General features: G+C 37.5%; 1 protein-coding gene across 26 annotated transcripts in view; it reads right to left on the minus strand.

Annotated features, from left to right (window-relative positions):
- The window catches only part of NRXN1 (neurexin 1), a 1,178,968-nt gene that overhangs the window by 3,747 nt on the left and 1,150,310 nt on the right, over window positions 1-24,911 (minus strand). For 16 of the 26 annotated variants that reach the window (XM_059134785.1, XM_059134774.1, XM_059134778.1 and 13 more), the window contains one exon: window positions 22,700-22,787. In XM_059134785.1, the coding sequence (XP_058990768.1) occupies window positions 22,700-22,787 (88 nt within the window). The remainder of the gene's footprint in view (window positions 1-22,699; window positions 22,788-24,911) is intronic. The other 10 variants (XM_059134801.1, XM_059134789.1, XM_059134786.1 and 7 more) reach the window with 1 other exon arrangement.

A 24,911-nucleotide genomic window follows, 5' to 3' on the forward strand; every position in this document is an offset into this window, starting at 1 on the left:
TAGATCTTAAGGGTCACGTTGATGTGTCAGGTGAAAAATCATAAAGCCAGCATGGTAAATAAAATTATAGTGACACTATCTTATAATATCAGAGAGTATTAATTTAGCAATCAAATTGATGTTCATGCAGAACACTAGGGTTAACTCCAGACTCTGAATTATGATAGCTGAACTTAGTATTACTTTAGAAATCATATCGCTTCATACACTAATGAATATGGTATTGAACAACAGGATAATCCAGGCATTCTGAAGACTTTTCTCACTCATTTGTAAAAGCATGATTTTAGTCACATCTTTACAAACTAAAACAAAACTGAATAGTTTTGGAGGTTTATTTACTCATATAAGTATATATGCATCGCTGATCCATTAGCAGTGGTTGGGTGGCCACCAAAACTAAATTTGGGAAGGCGAAGTAGGAAAATTCTTTTTTCTCAGTTTTACAGACTTTCTAAATTGAGTATAAGTCAAAATTCAGTACTTAATAGATAATAATGAATAAAGGACTGGCTAGCCTACTTTTCTTCAACTGGCAAAATTCTCCTTCAAGTCTTTCCCAAGTATAAATAAAGCTCTTCCATGGATATAAGAAATGGATTACAGGGTTCATTAATGTCTTCTCCAGGGCATAGTCAGGCACTGAAAGTGATAAAAGATGAAGAGAAAAAGTCCTGGGATTTAATTGTGAATAGGAGCTGGGGGGCAGGGAGAAACTCTTTTTCTTTACAAAATTAACTTTTTTGGTGGGGATTTTTAAAATAAGAACTGTACAGAGATAAAAATCTATCCTATCTTTGACTCTCAGGTCACTATTTCTCTATGGATTGTGTTTTCTTTCTCTGAATCTCTGTTTTCTCCTTTGTCTTACAGAAAAAAAAATTACTTTTCAGGTATAGTGAATTAAAAATGCTGTAATTTTCAAAATATTTTTTGCAAATTATACAGAATGAATTAAAGATTGTATACATATCAGACATATAGGTATGTGTATATAAATGGGTATGTGTTTATACAGAAGTTGAACAGTTCAAGACTAAAACTGTTTTTTACTATTATTAAATATCATTTAGTAGCTATTTTTAATATTTCTACAAAAGTTCCTATTAAATATTGGTAGTCATTTACCAGCTATAGCTCTGTACTGCTTTATAATGCCATTTTTCAAACATCACCAAGATTTCTTCTGCATCATGGGGGAGTGTTTTGCTGTCACTTTCCTTTCCTTCCCCGAATAAAGCCTTACACATAGAGCCACTGACAAAGTAACAGTTCTCAGGCTCAAAGCAGCAATACCCTGTGTTCTGGATCTGTAAAATGTATCAGGTGAAACATTTCAATGCAATGTCACTGCTGAGTTTACAAAAGCCCATGTAATGTTGTTGAATAAAAAGCCTTGTTGTTGCTTCTGTGGCCAAGGGGGAAGGAGACAAAGACTATAATCCATGGCATTTGATTACAGGAAATTAATTTCCTCTTAAAAAGAATAGAACCTACTGCAGGAACTCTGTCCCTCCCTCACTAACCAAAGACAGCGCCTGCTCTTTCAAAGACAGCCATCTTTGCCCAGGTCTGCCAATTAGCTCAGCTGTGAACTTTCACTGAAGGACAACTTGTTACTTGCTCATTTGTGGATCACTCTTTTAACATGGTGTCTTCACACTAAAGGAAGGGTTTTCTTTAAATGGCACTTAAATCTTCTCCCCCATCCTGATGGAATGTCTTTATTTTAAACACATTTTTCATAATGATCTCACTTTGTCAGAGAAGAATGGAGAGAATGGATATAAAGCCCTAATCAGATAGTTCATGCTAAGAAGACTTGAGATTTTTAATGAAATGCAGGGTTGAAATGTTCTGTACTAAGAGTATATACGTTCATTTTTTTTTTCTAGCTAGGAACTGGTATCATAAATGGACTATTTTATCCAATAATTTTAATCTTATTTTTATCTGCGCTAATATTTCTGATATATTTTCACAACAACCATGTAAGCAGCACAGCAACAAGTTTATGTTAAAATTAGAATGAGATGCAAGACCAAAGCAAAACCTCAATTTTGCCATACAGGCATTTGATAAACACCTCCTATTTAAGGAAAATACTTGCCTTTTTTTGCAACTCCAGCCAAAATGTTGCGTAAGTCACATGCAGGACTAAAAATATCTCTGTAACCCACATGTAAATAAAGATTCTAAGTATCATTTTTTAAAAATAACCGACCAAAAAATGTCAAAATCCAGTGATGAAATACCTTATCCTTTTTTCCCCCTGATTCACATTTAAAAATTAATAACTACCACAGGTATTATTATAGGTCTGTTTGCAATATATAGTTGCTTCCATATCTCACTGATTATTTAATGATTTTTTTCTGTTTTTGCTTTACATCTAAAGGTCAGTGACATTTTTCTTAACTTTTGTGCTAAGATCAGAAGTATTTATACACCAAAGACATCTCTCCCAGGTGTGCAATAAAAGGCTAGAGAAATATGGGGTGCCTGGGTGGCTCAGTCAGTTAAGCTTCTGACTCTTGGTTTCAGCTCAGGTCATGATCTCAGGGTCCTGGGATTCCGCCTCACATTGGGCTCCCTGCTCAGCACAAAGACTACTCATCCTCTCCCTCTCTCTCTGTTCCTACAGCTCTCCCCCACTCTCTCTCTCTCTCAGATAAATAAATAAAATCCTTTTTTTAAAAAAAAGGCTAGAGAAATTTAAAGATATTTATAAATTATACATGTGGTTTCACTTATTAATGGTTTATTTTGATGATTGCTGGAAAACTTTTTTTTTTAAATAAGGAGTATTTTTTTTTTTTTAAAGATTTTATTTATTTATTCGACAGAGAGAGATCACAAGTAGGCAGAGAGGCAGGCAGAGAGAGAGAGGAGGAAGCAGGCTCCCTGCTGAGCAGAGAGCCCGATGCGGGACTCGATCCCAGGACCCTGAGATCATGACCTGAGCCGAAGGCAGCGGCCCAACCCACTGAGCCACCCAGGCGCCCCAGATTGCTGGAAAACTTTTGAGGAAATTTCATATTAATTTAAATGTAGAGAATAGTAGAAATTGCCAAAAAAGCTAAATGCCTTCTTATATAATTTGGTGAAAATTTATATCAAAAAGGAAACAGAGTCATCTCTTAACCCTTTGTAGCAATAAGAAAAAAGGGAATTTGATCAGAGAGATCCATATGCATTTTTTTTGTTTCATGCACTTGAGAATTTTGCATTCCCTTCACACTCCATAATACACTAAATCAAGACATTTTAAATAAATAGGACAATCTAAATATGTTTTCTCAGCAGTGGTAAAAACCGAACAAATGAACTACAGTTTACTTTCACTCTATCTACCTTTCCCTGTCCCAGCATGTGATAAGAACACTTTCAAAACAGGTAAGAGAGAGTCAAGGAGGGAGCTGAGAGAATGGAATACATACACATTAGGGGTAAGTCCATCAATGGTCAAAAGCTAGCAGACTTTGGGGTGAAACTAAGCTAAATGGACCAGAGGTACAGAGAGCCCAGGTCAATGGAAACCTTGAGCAGAACCAGGGATGAGTAATGAATAAGCCAGAGCACCAAAGGGTCCTTTCTCTTGACTGAAAACAGGCAAGTAAGCATCCAGCTGTGGGGGTGATACATGTATTTTGATTCGAGGCTTAGGTTGGAAAACAAAACAAACAAACAAACAAACAAAAAAAACCAAAAAAAAAAAAAAAAAGAGAGAGAGAGAGAGAAAGAAAAAGAGTAGATGAAATATCCTAAGTGCCCATTTATACCCCATTTCAATGATTCATAAAGTAGGAAAGCATCATGAATGATACACAATTTATATGAACACTAAAACAACAGATGATCTTCCTCCTGTGTCATTCATGCCCATCATCATGTAACCCTCAGAGTCCCCTGGAATAAAATAAACTACAAGGTCTGCTACCTGTGGGGGGAGCACATCCACACACCTGAAGGGCAGTATGAATGCTTCTGATACCGCCTAAATGATTCCGAAGATACTGACTGCCCGGGCAAGGACAAAGAGCCGTCAAAAGGGTTATAGCCTCTTTCATAGAAGCTACTTTTCAGATAAATGGCTGTGAAAGTATTCCTCGGACCCAGAGAAGGGTAAACAGTGCTATCTTAGAGGACAGATAAGCACTGATTTTTAATTCTCTCTTTATCTCTGTCAAATATTTGGTAAGATCTAACGTCTCTTTCAGAAGCCATCTACATAGTCTGCTTTGGCCCAGATTCATCAAGAATCCTGTAGGTCAGCTCTATGTATTTCCTTGTTTTTCACTGTCTGATTAATACTGTGATTATTTAGGCAGGCACAGTCTTTCTAGTACTAAGACCCTAATTAACATAGTTCCACACTATACCCTAACCCAGTTTATTCATATGAGATAATAATTCATTGTGGAAAGTGTTCAGCGCAAAAGACACATCCCCATGCTTTGTCATATAAAAAGAATAAAAATGCATTTGTACTTTCCCCCCAAAATTTAAAAATGAAATATTTAAAATTTTAGCTTATCTGTAACTTTGCTGAGATAGTTATTTTAAACTACCACAACAGGAAGAGAAATTGTCCTGATGTATGTTCTTTCTTTATTTTTGACAGTCTTTGGCACTACATCTGTGAAAGAACATCATTTCCCCAAATAAGAACTCATTTAGATCCAGTTAAAAACACATGGAACAAACATGCTTAAGTGACACATGAGGCTATGGCAGAGAACAGAAAAGAGAAGACTTTTTGTGGCAGGTCTCTCTCCTCACCAGTTCCTCTGACCCTCTGCCACCAAACCCTTTGCTCCTCTCTGCTCTCCCTTCTACTTCTTCCCCTCTCTACCTCTTCTGGGTGGCCTTCTCCCAGCTCATGACTTGTCTTTGAAAATGGCTTTCAGAGAGCATAATGGGTCAGCAAGGTGTTCAATGAGTGATAAAACCTACTGCCAAGCTCCTAATTTCAAATCATGATACAAAAGAGTCTTTACTGCAAAAAAAAAAAAAAAAAAAAAAAAAAAAACCAAAAAAGCAAAAGGTCTAAATGTGATTGTTTCACTAGAACATATTCTTTGTGTTTCATATTGGAATGGCTTACCTTATCATTTAACCTTCTAAATTTGTTTACAGAATAAAATTATATACTTTATCACAAAAAAAAAATGCTCTCTGTTACGAATTTTAAAAACTTTGGTTAGGTCGATGGGGATGTGTAGTGTACATTATGTCATTACGCTTTTCACTGGAGCCTGTATTTATCAGTTTGCCACTGTCAGATTGTATCTAGTCGTAACCTTAGTTTAGGCAAATGGGGAATATAAAACCCACATTTACTTAGCAAGATGAATTACAACTGAAGCTGTAAAATAACAATGCATTCTGGAAGGTAAATTTTTGAACATTAGCCAATTTTTCCAGAGGCTTCACTCTGCAATGGAAAGTGTCTGGTATCCTTTGGTTATTCTTTCTGAGACTGGAAAAACAGCAATCAGATATTGTTACGAAAAAATAAAACTGCTCTTGATTTATGTTCTTAAAATACTATCTGAGAAATGATGTTTAAAGCCCTAATTCCTGTCACATAAAAGGAAGGTTGGGGGGGGGGCGGTGGGACCTTATATTTCCATTGGTGAGTTCACCAAAGCAATAACCATGCTATCAGATGCTCTTTTTATCACTCAAATTGTCATTTTTATGAAACTATTTTGTATACTTGGATGAGCTGTTCTTTCACTGTAACCTTATTATATTTATGTTGTTTCCAAACTTAGCTTTGTAGGGTAAGATTACAGTTTCCAGGCAATTCTTATTGTTGGTTTTATTTCTTCAATATAGACTGTTTGTGTAGAGGTATGTCATCAACCATGACCCTATCACATCAAGGATGAAGCAAGAATCTCACTATATACTGGGCGCCTGGGTGGCTCAGTTGATTAAGCCGCTGCCTTCGGCTCAGGTCATGATCTCAGGGTTCTGGGATCGAGTCCCGCATCGGGTTCTCTGCTCAGCAGGGAGCCTGCTTCCCTCTCTCTCTCTCTCTCTCTCTGGCTACTTGTGATTTCTCTCTGTCAAATAAATAAATCTTTAAAAAAAAAAAAAAAGAATCTCACTATATACTGATGACAATGAAAATTCTGCTTTTGAGTTTGAAGGAAAAAATATAAGAGATTTCCAATTTAAAATGGTAACATAATGATAAAATAATAAAAATTGATTAAAATGATAAAAAATGATAAATGATTAAAAAAGCAGAATATGAGGTATATATTTTGGATCAGGAGGGGTATATAAAGGATTATAGAACTCCATAATGCTCAACATATATCATCCTTCCACCTGGAATTGTTAGATATCCTATCTTACAATATCCTTTTTAAAAATTATTGGCAAGATGCATTTATTGAAATTTTTTCTAAAAGTCTTTGACCAGTCTTTCTGGTTTTATCATAAAGTAAAAGTGATCAATTTTAAATTTCTGTCTCCACCCCATGTAGGAAAAAGCTGCCTAAAATGATCTCATTAGGACAGAGCACTGTACTGTGTTTAATAGATGTAGAAATTATTATAATTCTAGGCTAGTCTTGAAAAATGGTTTCAGATTTATGGGGGAAGATTTGATTTTTCCAGTACCCAGTTTCATTAATACTGTGAAAAGAAAATTGGAATTGTAGGCTCCTGGGGTGTTTGTAAATTGAGATTAGCACAGTTTTGTCCCTCATCTCCAGAAAAATAAAATTTATTATTTTTTCTGCCTCTGTGCTTCAACACAACCTGGGTCAGAAGAAACAATCATGATGCAATCCCTCAAAAGGATGAACGTTTAAATGCCACAGCTGAAGGAAAGCAGGTAGGCAAAGATTTGTATGCATGTGCTAATTTCAACTCACACTGTAGTTTTTTGAAAGGTGATGAATGCCGGATGTTTCAAATCCCTCCCATTTTCCCTTGCCATCAACTCCACCCAAGATTTGCATATTCAGAAGTTTGCTCATGAAGGTCAGACAAAAGGCTTGAGGGAGGACATGTCTGACATGTCTTAGCCTTTCTAATAAAATGTTGATTCAGAAAGAACCTGGAAATCAATAAGCCTTTGCTACCTGTGTGGCTGCTTGGCCTAACATTTTCCTCTTTCAAAGACACAAAGGCACCTGTGTGAAGGGATGTACAGAGGACACCCCTGGGGAATTGAGAGATTATCTTCACCCGAGATCTCAGAACTACATGGGAGGGTATGCTAGCCCCAGAAAAACTCATCCTGTGCTTGGAGGACAAGAAGCACCAACTAGGACAAGCTACTACCTCAAATGACAGACACGGGACTAAAAAGGCAAAGGACAATCATACCCTGTATGACTTTGGTCACAGTGAAAACTAATAGAGCAACACACACATTCTCCCTCATCTCTGGGAGAAGCCAGAGGATCATGGCATTTACAGAAGCCTGCTCTTCGATCACCAAATACTTTGTAAACTGTGCTTCTATAGTTTAGTCATCCACAGGCTTCATAAACTTTAACATGGTCATTGTGCCCATTAGGTTTTATCAGAACCCTTGAAAGTGTCAAGGTATTTACTGAAGTATTAGACCTTCATGGTCTGCCCACAGCTACCTACTCAAACTTGTCTTCACTTTCTCTCAAAGGAATCTGCAGTCATAATTTTTATTGCTGTCCCTCGTTTCCACATGTCAATAAAATTCTACCTACAAGCCTGACTCATATGATCTTTCTCATCTGCCTGGCTCAATACTACTTATTCCTCAAAATTAGCTTAAGGCTCCATCTTTTATGAAGTTTCTTAAGAATATTCACTCCTTCTGTCAACTAAAACATAGCGAACCAGAGTTATGTCCGAAGGACTGTGTTAGGTCCTTGGGGTAGAGTGGATAACCATACACACTTGAAACTGCCATCACGGACCTTTTGAGTATTCCAAACCAGAATGATATAGTTAAACTTAAAGCAACAGCTGGAGCATGTGTGATGAAAGAAAAGGGTAATACCATGCAGGAGTAGAACAAGGGTTTCTGATTTAGACTGAAGAGTCAGAAAGACTTGACTTGGTAACATGTATGCTGACACATGGAAAAGGTTTGGAGACTAGGCAAGTGAAAAGTGGACAAAAGAGTCTTCTAGTCAGGAGGAATAAGGAGTAATGATCTTGTGGAAAGAAAGTTTGTTTTTCAGAGACTTAACAAAAACCAGGATGGCTGTAGCACAGTGAATGTTGGGGGAGGGTGAGAAGAAATTTGAAGGTGGATATAAAACTTAACATACAGATTATAGGCCATACAATGAAGCCAAACATGATGAGATCAGCATATCTGACTTCATAAAAAGGAACATTTTGTTGGGAAAAGGAGCCACTAACCAAGTGAAAATGTAAATGAAAAGGAGAGGAAAAATATGTGTAGCATATATAACACACTAAGAGTTAATATCTCTAAAATACAAGGAGCGTGTATCAAGTGACATGAAGAAGACCAAACAATCCATATAAGAATGGACAAAAATGCACGCAGGCAAGCAGAGAACAGAAGATCCAAATGCTTGATTTCATTAGAATAGAAGTCAAAATAAAATAAGGTGTTTTTTTTTTAAACAAAACTAGAGGAATAAAAAAAGTGATAGTGTGATAAACATATTTATTTGGGAAACGGGCAATACTGCTGGTGAGAATATGAATTCTTCAATCATTTTTAGGAAGTAATCTAATAATACCTTCTAAAATTTTAAAAAGATTAAATTGCAATGGATGATGGGTACATGTGAGCTCATTAAACAGCCCTCTAACTTATTATATGCTTAAAATTTACAATGATACAAGTTAAAAAATACACAAATATTTTAATCAAACAACCTCAGTTTGGGGAGTATAGTCTACATAATTAAAGATACCAGCATATAAATATATAAATACACAATGTTTGCTATAATGTTATGAGAAGAAAAGAAAAAAGTGTGAAAACTTACGAGTTTGATAACAAGGCTACGGTTGAATAAATTACAGCACACCCATAGTCTAGACTTTTATGAGCATTGAAAACAGGAATTAGAGTCAAATCTGTCAACCTGAAACATGTCCATAATATATTAGTAAAGCAGAAAAGCTAGTTTAATTCATATAGCATGCTTCTACTTCTATATGGCAATAAAGAATAACAAACCCTATATTTATATGTTTTTAATAGGAACATGGTGAAAGATACATGAAAGATTCATGTCAAATTGTTACCATTGGTTAATATATGAAGATGGGAAAAACAGAGTGGGGGGGGGGGATAAAACCAAGTAGAAAAGCTAACTAAAATTTTTCAACAAATATTTATTGAGTAACAACAATTTACCATGTACCATATTCGATGTTGATGATATCAAGGTACTTAAGACAACCATGGGTCTATATTAGTGTATTAAAAATATAACAGAAAATATAAGAAAACAAGATGATTTTAAAATTTAAAAAAATTCAGTAACAGAAGGCAACACAAAATTTGGTACTAAGAGATAATAATGAGGAGGCTTTAGAAAGGCTCTCAGAGTAGAAGGTATTTGAATTGAGACTTAAAGGAGAAGAATGATCCAGGTTTCTATTTTGAACTCTGGAAAGCCACTGATGGTAAAGAAGGAAAACGGTGAGATAGAATGGCCGGAAGCTGCGAGAACAGAATCAAGAAGACGTATGGGGGGATTTATAGGAAACTTACATTCATTCCCATCTTCCCTCGACCATATAGGACAACGTCCATTTTGGTAGGGAGCCCACACCATTGTGAAAACTTACTTAAATGTTTCATTTCTGTTGGGTTGATTCTTTGCTTCCAGACCATGTAGCTAGGCCTTTGATAGCTTCCTGTAATTCTGTCTTTTCTACCACTTCCCTCACCTTCTAATATCTAACGAAGACTGCACACACATGCTACAGAATGTATGTTTTCTGACTGATTAGAGGAAGAGATTTTGGGTAAGTCCATTTCAGGAGTAGACTGGGATGAATTTAACCATTAAGGAAATGTGAGAGACCTCTGATTTCAGAGGTAGTAAACAGGTGGGCAAAACACTGGCAGTGAGATCTTACATATTCCCTCAACACTTCCCTAACTTCCAGCCTCTTCAACATCTTCAGTAAAATGAGGAAATAGGATATTTATCTCATGAAACGAGAAATCACTTCTCCTGTGCTTAGGAAAATTGGGACCAATTTATATCAATGCAAGTATCATATCTGCATTTATTTTCCCTATGCCTCCAAGTAATAAGCCACTTATTTCTAATGACTAAGTCACTAAGTTATTTAAAGTCAACCAACTTAAAAGTCTCCAGTTTGGTTTTCTTATTTACATCATCTGACACCCATAGCACTACAAATAGTTGAGAGCTAATTTGGAGCTCTTTTCTCAAAATAAGCAGAATAGTTGCAGAAGTTTCTCCGGTACTTTTCAAGACTGCTTCTACTGAAAAGGAAGCTGAAAAGAGCCTTATCAGTCAGGACAAACTTCTTATCATTGTTAAGCAAAAGAAAAGCCATCTAGGCAATAATTGAGAAAATCAGCTTCAAGGCCAGGGAACCAGGAGAGACTTGTTTTTCATCAAAATGTATTAAATTCCAGAAAATGCCAGAAGAGCTATATTTTGAAATGTAGATTGTACTCTCCATTCCTGAGTTTTACTCAACTATACTCTTCAATAGCAAAATATTTTCTTTTTCTGGTTGCTCAATGACTAAAACACCTAGGAATACATACACTCAGAAATCACTTTTCTTAGGGTGCCTGGGTGGCTCAGTCATTAAGTGTCTGCCTTTGGCTCAGGTCATGATCTCAGGATGCTGGGATCAAGCCCTGCATGGGGCTCCCTGCTCAGCAGGGTGTCTGCTTCTCCCTCTCCTACTCCCCCTGCTTGCGTTCCCTCTCTCCCTGTGACTCTCTCTGTCAAATAAATAAATAAAATCTTTTAAAAAATCAGTTTTCTTAACATGCATTTCACTTTTTAACATATAGAAAGGTCAACAACCAATCTACAAAATTCGAAAGGATTCATTCCAAAGAATCTTCAAGCCTGGAACTAGGTTAGGAAGAACCTGATTTATTGGAAGACAAAAATGGCACCAGGACTGTAAGTCGAGTAGTGAGGAATGTGTGTGCGTGTGTGAATACTGCAGCCCTACTCCCAGTTCTCGGACAGAAGTTGCTGGTCATGTTTTTTTGTTTTTGTTTTGTTCTATATTTTACAATTTACATGTTAAGTCAGGGTTTTGAAGAGCTCATGGTGTTATTTTACTTAAGTATATTGTGTTATCAAAGCACACTTCTTAATTTCCCTCCAAATATTGCACAGATTTACCTTTAGTAGATACATTTTCACATGACATAATTGTCAACTGATGCTCAGTGTAGCTACTCTGCCTTCTCACTCCGAGTCCTAAATTCCTTTTCTTATTTTATGGAGTTAACAACTGTTACCTTTGCTGAATTATTAGTATATGGTAGGCTCTGTGCTGCGCCGACACATACATGTTATCTAACTTATGCCTCGGAACAACTCTGTGATGTAGGTGTTACCACTGTTTGACAGGAAAGGAAACGGAGTCTCGATGAGGTTGTTGTTATTTAGTCTTCACAAATAGCAAAGACAAAATTCAAACTCAAGTATGTCTACAGTTATTACCACTTTATACATTCAGTGTGTCTCCATTTAGGACCACGGTACAATTTGTTATTATTTTCCAGGTCATCCCTTCCCGTAGAACTGAACAGTTGTCCTTTTCTGCATAGCGGTCCGGTTCTACCCCTTCTGACTCCACTCTACTGCACCTGCTGCCATCTCTCTGTCAATTCTGGCAAAAGGAGTTTGTACCGCACAGAATCCTAGGAAAGCAGTGGCGAGGGGTAAGAATATTGGTCACTGGGTTCTAGCCCAGGTACTTCACGTGACTTGTGAAGTTGCTTTTAACAATTTACGATCCCCTGTTAACAGTTTTTTATTACAGACATCATTGTGGTACATTATTTACCTCCCAAGGTCCCCATGAATATCGGATTGGGTAGAATAATAAATGTGAAAGCGCTCAGAGAAGGATCAAGTATGATATAAAAACAAGGATAGTCTGATGATCCTCCCTGTGTCTTCGACACAACAGGTATGGAAACCACAATATTATGGCACACCATGGCTAGGTCAGCCGTGATGTTGACCGCTTAAGACATTATCTTCTCGGGGGTCACTGCAGTTAGGGACTTGCCTAACGTGCACGGAGGGCCTGTGAATTCAAGTGACAGAAAGATCACCTAATTTGCCAGGCATGTGGATTTGGGTCTTTAACTGTCATGCTGCATGTGGAGCTCATTTCCATTTATCTGGGAAACATTCTATCATCACGAACCAGTGCTCCCTGGCGCCTATGGTTGGAGTGCATTAAATTTCTCCCTCTTTCAAAATTTCATTATGGTATCTTATATTTTTAGGTATCATGAATCAATCATCTCCGAGCACTCTTTAGTCATCACTGACAGCAAGGCTTCTTATCATGGAAATAATGACTCTTCTGATGAAGTATTAGGTTTCTTTCTAAAATTGTTAGGTCAGTTCTTTGTTCTTCCTTCCTTTCTTGCTCTGGAATCCTGTGGTGTACTTGGAAGGAAATACAGGGTAAGATTTTTAGCCTAGCTGTGTGCTGGGGGCTAGATGCACTGCTCCTCCAGCAGGGTCCCTGTACACCGTCTACATACTACATAAGTCCAGGTCATTCTGGGCCCCAGAACAGTATATAATTTTCCTGATTTAACACTGGGTCTACTCACTTTGGGTGATCATCTTTATATTCCTGCCAGAAAGCTACTGCTGTCTCAATTTTCTTTTGTTGGAAAAAGATCACATTTTTTTTGGTGAAAGTGTAAGAGCTGAGGTGAAAGATGAGCCAGGTTCTCCACTGAGCTCCTCAGAAGAAAGCATGTCAAGCCTAGAGCTGGGAAATATGAAAGGGAGGCCCTCCAACCCGGGGAGGGGGGGGGTTGTGGAGCAAGTGGTGCTGTGGCTGGTTAGGTCACGTCGCCTTGTCTTCCTGGATGTCTTAGGAGGAAGAGCAGGCAGATGACCAGCACAGGCAGGAAGGCTAATCACTCCTTCTCTCAAGAGCTCAGCAGGGCAGAGACTGCAATTTTTTCCTCCAAAAATAAGAATAACAGTTGATATGTGCTCTCTTCCCATCCTTACAACCTAAATTTATCCCAACTGACGCACCACTCTTGTCTTCCTGGTTTCAGAGTGGCTACTGAGAAAAGTTTTGTGCTAATAGAATTCAGAAACACTTTTTAAAACTTTCTAGGTGTTAAAATGCCAATTACTAACATTTCTCCTTCTTGTCAGGGGATATACGTTTATTTCCATTTATAAAATGGTTTACTCCTCAATTAATAAAAGTTAGTTTATATAATCAAAGGTTCTGTGTGGCAGACTGAATGCTAAATGCTCTCCATGCTGTGTCTTTTATCAGCACAACAATGTCATGAGTATTTACCATTAGTCACACCATTTTGCAGGTGCAAAAAGTCAAGTACACAGAGGTTCAGTGCTTTGTTTTTGATTACACAGCAAGTGGCTAAACTCAGACATCCTGACTTGCAAAGTTTGGTCAAGGAAGTGGGAGATTTTAGTGTGCTCCTAGACGTCATACTTTTCTTTCTACTAGTTTTCTTTCTTTGATGGCCTCTGTCTGTATTGGCATCTTCAATACACCCTTTTTTAACCTGAAAAATTAATAAAGTCTTGTCTTTCCTATTTTGTTACCAATGCCAGGATTCTTGGGTTAGGAGTTGACAATGATGACAGTGATTCAATCAACAAGTCCAATGACAGGAGGAGACCTGCAGACTCAAGTCTAGTGTAGCATTTGCTGCTCCTTGGGGCATATGAACCAACAGAGAAAGCATATGGCTCTTCACGGAGGCAGCATGTCCTGTCATGTGGTATTATTCAGAATATGCTGGGTCACTGATATCATTTGAGGAAAAGTACTTAATACCAAGAAAATTCCACAGGAAACCAATTCTATTACCAATTCTATTCTTGTGATAAAAATCACAAGAAAGCATGATTTCATTCCTCCCGGATTTCCTATTCCCATAAGAGATGGACTTACCCTCTATTTTGCTGAACGTATATCCCATTTCTTTCTTCAGGGTTGGTAAATATTTTTAAAATGAAAACAAAGGCTCTTATGGTATTTTAGCATTTTCTAATAAGGACCTCTGATATGAAAGGTTATTAGTGTTTCAAAGTGGGATACATGTAGATTGATTAAGAATTTATTGTGTACTCATTATTGAATAGATTTTTCTGTTACTCAATATAGGAAGGTTCTGTATTAGCAGTCATGTACTTTTTGCAGAATTTCAAGTATGCTTAATCTAACATAACAAACTCATTCATCTCTTAAGTAATTATTATAAGCAGCCAATCATGTGTTAGTTAAGATGTTGGAATAGAGCCTGCTTTCTCTAACCTCAGTAGGGACTGTGGCTCATTTCTTTACTCAGATCATATCTGTATGCCTTATGAGGGCCTTACCAGAAGACAGAATAAATCATCTACTGGCAAGAAGCCAATCCCAGCAGCAACAGGTCCCCCATTCCTCAGTGGGTTTATTATCATTATTTGTTATACCCTCAGTATGTGCCAGGCACTCTGCTAATCACTCCGTATGAGTCATATTCTTTCAATCTTGTAACAACTCCATTCTCCCCATTTTACAGACTAGGAAATTGAGTGTCAGAGAGACTAAGTAACTTTCCCAAGACCAGGAAGGGATGCAACTCAAACTAGTTCTTCTGACTCCAAAGGGACAGCCAGAACTAATATTCACTCCCTGTTGCATATCACGATGCTTAAAAATGCTTTTAAGAGCTTTCCTAATGTGTGACAATGATCCATTCTATTTTATTGTTTAAAAAAAAAAAAAATCCAGTGTTGCCTGTCAGTCAGTTAAGCATCTGCCTTAGGCTCATGTTATGATCCCAGGTCACAGGGATGGAACCCCATAACAGGCTCCATACTCACTGGGGACTCTGCTTCTCCTTCTGCTACCCTCCTCCCTCATTCTCTCTCTCTCTCTCTCTCTCTAATAAATACATACAATTAAGAAAAAAATTCCAAAATCACAGAAAGGTTAAAATAGTTCACATTGAAAAAAAAATGGTGTTGTGAAAACAAATAAAAATCACCTTTTATTATTTTGTTTCCTACTGGTTTCCTGGTAGGAACCAATTTTGGTGAATGAAATACCTTGAAAGGGGGACTCACTTTCATTGACCAAGACCTGAATATCCCGCACAACCTGACCAAACTTCAGACAGGCTTCTTCCTGCCTCTGGGCTCCTGGCCTCCCTTTCTTTTGTGCATTTACTTTAGAAAACTTGTAATTTCAATTTTCTTCTCTGCCCCTTTGATATGTAAATATTTTAAAAGCCTCTTGCTAGTGTTAGAACCCAGGATTCTTTTTCTCAAGGACCCAAGAGCTGTCTCTTTGAAATATAACCTTCAAGGGTGATAACTCCCCATCTCCCAATTTCTGTGGGAAGTTAGGAGCCTACCTTGGAGCAGGAGTTGTAACACCACCTCCGGTCATGAAGATATTTGAAGGAAAAGGATTACTTTTCCTTTGGGTGAAGCCATTTAGCAAAACACAGGTGGTCTACGATCCTTCCATGGAAGCTCTTATAAACTCTCCAGTCTTCTTTTTTTCAGTTGAGTTGAGTTTGAGGTGAGCTCTGGTTGAGTTCTGGCCTCCATGTATTACAATAATCTTGAATAAATCTTCCTTGCATGTTTAATTTGCCCCATGTAATTTTTGTTTTGATATTGTTGCTCTCAGAAGAACACGGGAAAAGCGAGTATAAATGATGTCTAATGACTTTCTTCTGTTTTAACCATACAGCATTCAGTTTTATTCTAGTTTTCTGGACAATTAAATTTACATGGGAAAAAAAATGATTCCTGCACCACAATGTTATACACTGAATGCCTACTAGCCCATCAGTGCCCCAAATACAGGTGCTTGCCCTGCCCCTTTATGATTAGCTGGGCCCTGACTCTATATGATTGGCTTTCAGTGTAGTCTGGTGCTTAGGAGATACTCTAGAGGTTTCCAAAAATGAAGTCCTAATTATTGCTGTTTTTCTGGCTATAGCACAAAATTTCCATTTTAACAGCAATGTATTGGCTATTATGGCTAATTAAACTTGCTTTTGAATAATTATATAATACATACACAAAATTTAAATGTAGCACAAAATTATCTTCTAATCAGGCTTTAAAAATATGATCTAATAAGTGATATATTCCTTTAAATGATTGTGATTACTTATTTAATGAAAAGATGCGCCTTGTTCAGTATACATATCTTTATTCCTAATGTGGTTAATGGGATCACTTCAATAGAAATCCTTTGATCTTTTCTCAAAATAGCGCACTGGAAAGCCACTCAAAATTGCATGGTAATTGCAGCAAATTTAGCCTAATGAATAGTAATACATTTAAAGGACCTTTTGCCATCAAATTTAAATTTCTGCCAGCCATGGAATTATTTAAATGAACATTTAAAAAATTAATCCTATATTTGTGAGATGCCTGAATTCTAGAACAATCTTCTGCATTCCAAGAAATTAAAAGCTCACCTTTTCTAAATTCGAGAGTGTTCAAGCTCTCTTATCTTATAAAAAGTAACTTAATCTTTCTGTCTCCCTAGCTATGAAAATACTTCATAGTTTTGTAAAATAATGAAATATAATGTTTATGAGGTACTAAGAACAATGGCAAACAGTATAAATCTTCTCTAAAACCAGTTATTAATGTTATCTATCATTATTCGTATAACCTGAGCCCCACTCAATGTGATGTCACTGCTGGGCAATCAACAGGTATTCTCTGAGGGGGATGTCCTGATTACCTTATCCCCATTAGTTCAGCAAGTGCTTAAGAGATTGGCCACAAAAATGACAAACCTTTTCCTCTGCTTCAATTTTTTTGTTAGTAAGCTTTCCTTTTTCTCATTTAAAAATAGTTTGATCTAAAAGTGGCCTCATATCCTATTAGGTCCCCCTCTACCCCCACCCACAAATAGAAAGAGCACAGACAAATCATTCTAAGCATTATAAATTTACGAGGAGATTGTCCTTCCTAAGTGGGATCCCAGGAAACAGGAAGCCGGTCCTGTTTCCTGTGTAACAAATGACAATTTAGAGTTACTCATCGGGAAGCTCCCATACCAAAGAGCTTCGTTATCTTCATTTATAGTCTCAGCCTTAGGTATAGTCTTAGATGTCATCTTCTCTAATTTCTTCCAGAGTTTGGAGAAAGGGGTCTGTTTAGAAGAGGGCCTCAAAACTAAGGGCACAGGCAGGCTTAAGGACCATTTTGGAACATGAAGTGGTTTGCAGGGCTGCCATTTTGTCAGCTTACTAAGTGAATCAAAAACATAAGATTTCAAATAACTCTGTTTTACAAAGCCTTCTTTTCATGTGGGGAAAAAGGTCTTGGAAAATATGTATATTCACATAATACAAACTGTAATAACAGCAAACATTCCTATAGCATGTATTACGACCAAGACACTGTTCTACAACATGTTTTCCACATATTAATTCACTTAATCTAAGAACCGTATCTCTGGGCTGAGAGAAAAGCACAAAAGTTGCAAGTCTTTTTTGAGAAGTGTGAAGAAAAAATCATCCGCTTGTCCTCTGTCCAGGCTGCTGAAACTGGGCATTTTAGGGCAATGGTGGCCTGTGACCTAGTTACTTCATTTCAAAAGGTGGGGTTCAATTAGACCTCCTAAATTGTATAGCCACACTCTCATATTCTCAAACACTAAATTTATACCAATGTGAAGTTGTCACCCAACGCTAACCATGCAGGCCTGTGTGGCTGGAGTCAAGTTTAATTGAGTTCCATGTGTTCTCACCCAGGGGGTTGCTCCCGATCCAGTTTCAACATGTACACTTCCCATCAGGAGGCCTGAGTGGTTTCATCAGTTGCCCACCAATTTTCGTCCAGGAAAAGTAACAGCATTACGTAAAAGGGAAAAAATAGCTTGAATATTCTTTTTTTATATAACTGAACTGGGAAAATGAAAAGCAACCATTTATGTTCTACTTCATGCCAGGCATTGTAGTTGGTGTCTTTAGTACACTTGTTTTAATTCTTGCAACAACACGAGAAATAGAGGAATATTTTAATGTCAAAGATGAAGAACCCAGCAATCATAAAGAATCACTGAAAAAGCGCGTGGCGTAGAATGAAAGATGTTCTTTTACAGAATGGAACTGAAGGTGTAAATGTTCTATTTTTGTTCCCAGAGCTTAAGACAGCAAAGTGTGGTGAAGTAGGACTTCATATTACTTGATCAATGGTGAAACTGAAAATCCACCAAATATATAACTTCCCTCCTCATTAAGAGTTTTGAGTGGAACCACATAGTGATTCAAATTTATCAAACACTTGATAAAAAGGTAGGCTTTACTGTTGTTCAAGAAGGTGCCAGATTTTCCCCGTTTCCTTAATAGCACCTTAGGAAGAAACCTAAATGAGCATAACCCATTTTCACAGAAGAAACTATTTTTTCAAGAGAGGGTTGGTCCAGGGTGATTAGAGAACCTTCATATGTAAATATTCAGGGATTCTGAAAGAGTTTAGTGTGAAATACAGGGAAGATTTGGTCAATCTACTTGTAAAAGTAATTATGCATCTTTTTATAAAAATATCTTCTTTTGTTGGGAAGCTTGGGTGGCTCAGCCAGTTAAGCCACTGGCTCTTGGTTTTGGCTCCGGTCATGTTCTCAGGGTCCTGGGGTGGAGCCCTGCATCTGGCTCTGGACTCAACAGGGTGTCTGCTTAAAGATTCTTTCCCTCTGACCTTATCCCCACTCTTTGTCTCTCTCAAGTAAATAATCTTTAAAAAAATCTTCTTTCACTTGTTTAAGGATTAGGAAAAGGGCATAGCAGATATATATATTTCTGAATATTTAATTCAGCATGTAACTTTCCTAAAAAAATCAGGTTCCTAAAATATGACCTGCTAATATCTGAAATGATTTCTATCAAGTTATATCTAACAGTAAAGTCTAATAACAGCAGCAACTATAGTTTTTTTTTTTTTTTTAATTTATTTGACAGACGGACATCACAAGTAGGCAGAGAGGAAGGCAGAGAGAGAGGTGGAAGCAGGCTCCCTGCTGAGCAGAGAGCCCGACATGGGCTTGATCCCAGGACCCTGGGATCATGACCTGAGCTGAGGGCAGAGGCCCAACCCTCTGAGCCACCCAGGCGCCCCGCAACTACAGTTTTTGTCCATGTTATTTTATGTTTGTATTCAAGAAGAAAGAAAACCAGAAAAATACATTTAAGAAAACCAATACGTCGGTACACCAAGAAACAAAGACGTGCAGGAGGGGCATCCTATAATGAAACAATATTCAGATTAGAATGGAATTAAAAAAAAAAAAACACTGCTATTCAAAAAATATTTGGAAAATGGAAAAAAAATCATATATACTAATGATTTCATAAGAAGCTATCACAAATAACCAAGTCTGCCAAAAGAGCATCACTGGATGAATGATAAAGATGGGTATGAAGAAAATCATAGGGAATTGGACAGAAAAAGCTAATGTAGAAAAGAGTTCTCACTTACAAAATATAATGGAGAAAGAGGTGCACTCATGAAATACATCATCAAGACACTACCAAGGAAAGGTAAGATCACAAGAAGAGCCTACAGTGAAAGATGACATTGAAGCAACAGAATTTGAGGTTTACATCTTAAGAGAATTGATGAACTGAGAGCTATGGAGAGTGGAAAGAAATAGTGAGGGAGAGGATGGGATGTTCCAGTAGACTTGGTGCAAGAGTATGGAAGGAGTTGCCATCACACAGTCAGCAGCTGCTGTGCCCTGTCCACTGGGCAATGGACTCTGATGAGTGGAATAAAATGAAAATTCACTCAGCAAACCCATGCAGGGAGCAAGATGAACAGGGTTCCTGCTTTGCGGAGCGATGCAAGCTGTGCATTAAGGAACAAGTAACAGGCAAACCAGATTCGTTCTGATGGTGATAAGTATGAAGAAAATGGGACAGAAAGAGAATCTAGAGTATGGCTATTAACAAACTGCTTCTCACTTTCCATCATGCTACAACATGAGAAAACAGAGGTCTGGTGAATAAGGAGAGAGGATGACAAAAAACCTCTCCCTTTCTCTCCTCTCTTCTTCTCTGCATACCCTCACTATTGTGTTCTTAGGGCCAGTGTCCCCAGAGAAAGGGGGAGACAGTAAGCTGGTCTATAAAGAATGGTTAATAAGACCTGTAAGCAGTGGCTAGAAGAACTGAATCATTTAGCTGTGCTCAGGAGGAAAAAAAAAATTGTACAATTTTAAGTGTAATCAGAGTTCTCAACTGAATTTGCTAGGTACTCAGGGTGAGAATTCTACATACAAAAAGGATGATGACCTATACTCGGTCAGCAAAAGAAAAACTGAGGCCAGAGGAAAACCAATTACAGCAAGTACTGTAATTGGGAAGACTCTATACCACTTTCAGCACTATGTTAATATAGTAAGAAACACTGCAAAAATCAACATTCTCTCAAGAAAATGCTAATTGGGAAAACAAAAGCAAACACAAATATAAACAGACACACACCCGCACACACCCCAACATACAAACATACTAGACTTTGTTTTATCAACAATCCATGCTAGAGGATTTCAGAGAAAATCATATATAAAAACGAATGTCAATATGGAGTATTACTGGGCCATCAAAAAGGATAAATACCCACCATTTGCATCCACATGGGTAGAATTGGAAGGGTTTATGTTGGGTGAAGTAAGGCAAGCAGAGAAAGACGATTATCATGTGGTTTCACTCATATATGGATCATAAGGAATAGAGTGGAGGACCATAGGGAAAGGGAAAGAAAACTGAATGGGAAGAAATCGGAGAGGGGGACAAACCATGAGAGACTCTGGACATCAGGAACCAAACTGAGGGTTACAGAAGGGAGGTGGGTGGGGGATGAGGGAACTGGGTGATGGATGTCAAGGAGGATATGCGTGCCGATGAGCACTGGGTGTTATATGCAACTAATGAACCACTGAACATTATATCAAAAACTAATGGTGATACATTGGCTAGTTGAGCATAATAAAAAATTTAAAAATATTTTTAAAAAATGTCATGATCGGACATGTGAAAGTCAGAGAAATTAAAAAAAGAAGAAATTTAGGAAAGGAGAAGGCAAAGAAATGGGGCTGATGTAATAGAGAAAAAAGAAATAACTTTTTTTTTTTTTTTTTTTAAACTAACACAGAAAGAATGAGAATACCAGTGGGAAAAAAGGCAGGAAGTTGGCAAAGGAGCCCAGGATGGTATCATGAAGTGACCCTATCTGTCCAGACAACCAAAAGGGAATTGTTGCAGAGACCAATAAACTGTTGGAACGGAATGGATGATCACCAGTGTTCTCACCACATTCTGGAGGCCAAGAATTTTGATGGGTGAGGTGGAGAGGCCATGACCTGTCGACATCTCCTGATCTCTTGCCAAGGTAGGACTGAGTCCCTGCTCCTTGCTGCCACCTAGTGCTCAGGGTATGTGGCTACAATCAGTGGGACGTGATACCCCGAAGATGCAGGATAGGCATCCTGAGCCATTTTTTAAAATTCAGATATCAGAATAGTGGATTCATTTGAAAGAAATATACTTAAGAAGAAGACCAATTTGTTATTGTATGGTGACATGAACTTCTTCTGGGATTCCTGTGACAGCTACAGGTCATGAGCTAACTGACCAGGGATAGTCTATATTCGTCTCCCTCGCCTTTTTTACCTAACCAAGAAAATTACTGAATTTGAAGAAATGCCGCTTTACAGAGGAAATCAATGGAAATGACCCTGATATTAAGTATTATGAATATCTGGAAGCAAACCCGGCCTATGATTCACTCATTTTCAGAGTTAAAAGCCAACAACTTAATGATAAAGGGCTGCTTTGGAAACATTATTTTTGTGTTAGTCAGTCACACCTATCACAAAGAAGGAGGAGAAATTATGCATCGACTAGAGTTAAAACGCACCAGCTTACACTTTAGGGAGACGCCGCAAGAATCAAATATTTCTCGATTAAATGTATCAAGGATTCTACCTGCTGTTTGTTTGACTACTACCATAATACTCTTTCTTCTGAAATTCAGAAATTTATCACTTAAGATAATTTGCTGGCAGAGTGAGTGGTGGGGACTTTTTATCAGTAGAAAGGTCAAATAATTTTCCACAGTGCACTGCCATTTTTAAGCTTTACAATTTTACTATAGGTGACCCAAGGGAAAGCTCATTATACCATTATACACAAAAATTACACTGTGAGTTAATGGAATGTGAACAGTAAGGCACCAGCCTTGTGTGCTGTCCCCCACTGCTTTTTCTGAAATACCTAATCTTAGTGGGTTTTGTTTTTAAAATTTGTTTTTCAATAAATTGTGGGGGAATTTTTGCACATGAAGAGCAAAACCCCTTGTCTCACAATGAGACATTGTTCAATGGAGTGGGCTTCTAGATAGAAATGCAAGGCTATTCTAAGGACGACAGCATGCAATACAGATTTAGAGTAAAGCAAAAAAAGTAAGAAAAAAAGTCGACTAACCTAACCCACCTGAGCTCGGCTCACAGGGGTCAATGTCCTCGTCATCGCTGGGACATTCTGCTGACGCCACAAGGATGTCGTCGGTGGTCTGTAAAAGAATCACATCGAGTAGATTAATTTTTTTTGTCTTTTAATTTTTAAATTTTTATTAACATATAATGTATTATTAGCCCCAGGGGTACAGGTCTGTGAATCGCCAGGCTTACACACTTCACAGGTGAGTAGATTAATTTAAAGGGACCTAGCAGATATGCTCATCTTTCTCCCAGTGACAAATGAAACATCGTTTGTGTTTTCCTGATAGGCTGAGAAACCAAATTCAGTATTTCCCTTTCCAAGGACACAGAGCCTACATTTTTCGACCTATTTTAGATCTCCCATGGAAGTATTTGCATATTTGTGAAAATCTGATTGCAACTTGTTTTACATAAGCACACAGAAATGGTGACAGCCAACTTGCAGTACCCATTCATCCAACTGCACAGAGAAGCTGCACACGGTAGCATACAGGGGTTTAAAACAACCTGGCATAAGCAGATGATTTGAAATTTATTACAACCCTGGAGTGCTACAAAGTATGCATCAGTAGGCTTTATGCAGTACTTGTGCTTAGCTTCCTAAAAGCAGAATAGCTATAACCTTTTATATTCATGACCAGGTAGAATTTGATGAATCTTTGAGATATAGCTTGTCATTATTAGGGAACACAGATTAAGCAGAGAATATATTTCACTGATGCATTAAAGGGAAGCAAATATAGTCCATTTGAGGAAGTGTGTGTGTGTGTGTATGTGTGTGTGTGTGCGCGTAGATTTCACACTTGATTCTTAGTTTTGCAATATTCAGTAGCGGGTATCATTTCACCGTTGTCCTTTTCATTATTAAGGTTTTTTCATTATTACGCTTTTCATTGAAAAGCGTATGGGGGGTTGATATTTTATGGCAAAAAGGATAGAGGTGACAGTTTTCTCTGTGACATTCTAGTTGCTTCATTGCACTTACAGCAAAAAAAGATAACCATCACTGTAATAAAAAGCAGAGTGTGTAAATCCTAGCAGTTAGCCACATAATCAACACATTTACAAGCACCAAAGGTTGTCCTTTACTGCCACTTACAAGGAGCAGTAAACTCGGCATAGATATTGCATAGAAATTGTGAAGGTTTGCATCAGATTTGGCTAATGCTAAAGTAACAAAGAATCCAATGCATAAGACAAAATATCTCATTAGTTTGGCTAAGGATTAAAGATAATTTTTAGATGACACTCAGAACCACAATACTGATGATGCCCTTATTTAAAAATGGAATTACAGTAATATAGATTCTACATGAAAGAAAAAAAAAGGAAAATGGTATGACTCATTTTCCTTAAAGGAGGACTTAGTATAGTCAGAGATTAAAATATAAACAAATAAATGTTAGGAAATTTATGCCTTTTGAAAAATGAAGACGAAGGATAATATACTTCTGTGACAAAACTCAGCTTGAAATTCTTTCAAGTGCAGGGTCTTTAATTACTGAAAAATAAAGAATTTGTTCAGATGCTACTACATCATCATGTAACTTTAAACAAACACAGGCATTTAAATAGCATTTTTGAGATGGTTTCAGGTTATTTTGCTCTTCATTCTCCTGAGAGACCGCTGGGTGACTGGATTCGTTGATTTTGCTGCTATTATTTTAAAAGAGTTAGTTCAAAGTATCAGTTTTCCTGGAATTGTAACTGTTCATGTCAGTGATAACTACCAGCAATTGGTGCTCTGGTCACACAGGTATCTTTCATTAAAGTGAGCTTTAAAAGGCAAAACCCATCCTCCTTTTGGCACCAGCACATTTTGCAGGATAACATCCAAACAGACTTGATAATAGCAAGTTACTGGATTATGAGGTCATGCAGGTCAATTTTTCCAATTCACCCCAGAGCAGATTATCTGGTTTTTATATTTTGTTTGTTTGTTTTTAGAGTCAACTTAAAAGTGGAAAGCTTTTTATTTATTTATTTACTTTAAAGAATAGATACTCTTTAAAGTTACTTTCAAGGTTACAGGAGAATTTCTCATTGCCCTTGAGGAATTTTAATTATATTGATGAAATTACTATAGGCTTGTTGTTCTCTTCTTGACGGGGGTGGGGAGGAGGATGAGAATAGATTTTTTTTTAATCCTGTGTTTCTCATCCCAGGAATGATGCTGCTCCCTTTCTCCTCCTTTA

Source organism: Mustela lutreola, chromosome 9 (genome assembly GCF_030435805.1).
Source record: "Mustela lutreola isolate mMusLut2 chromosome 9, mMusLut2.pri, whole genome shotgun sequence".
NCBI lineage: Eukaryota > Metazoa > Chordata > Mammalia > Carnivora > Mustelidae > Mustela > Mustela lutreola.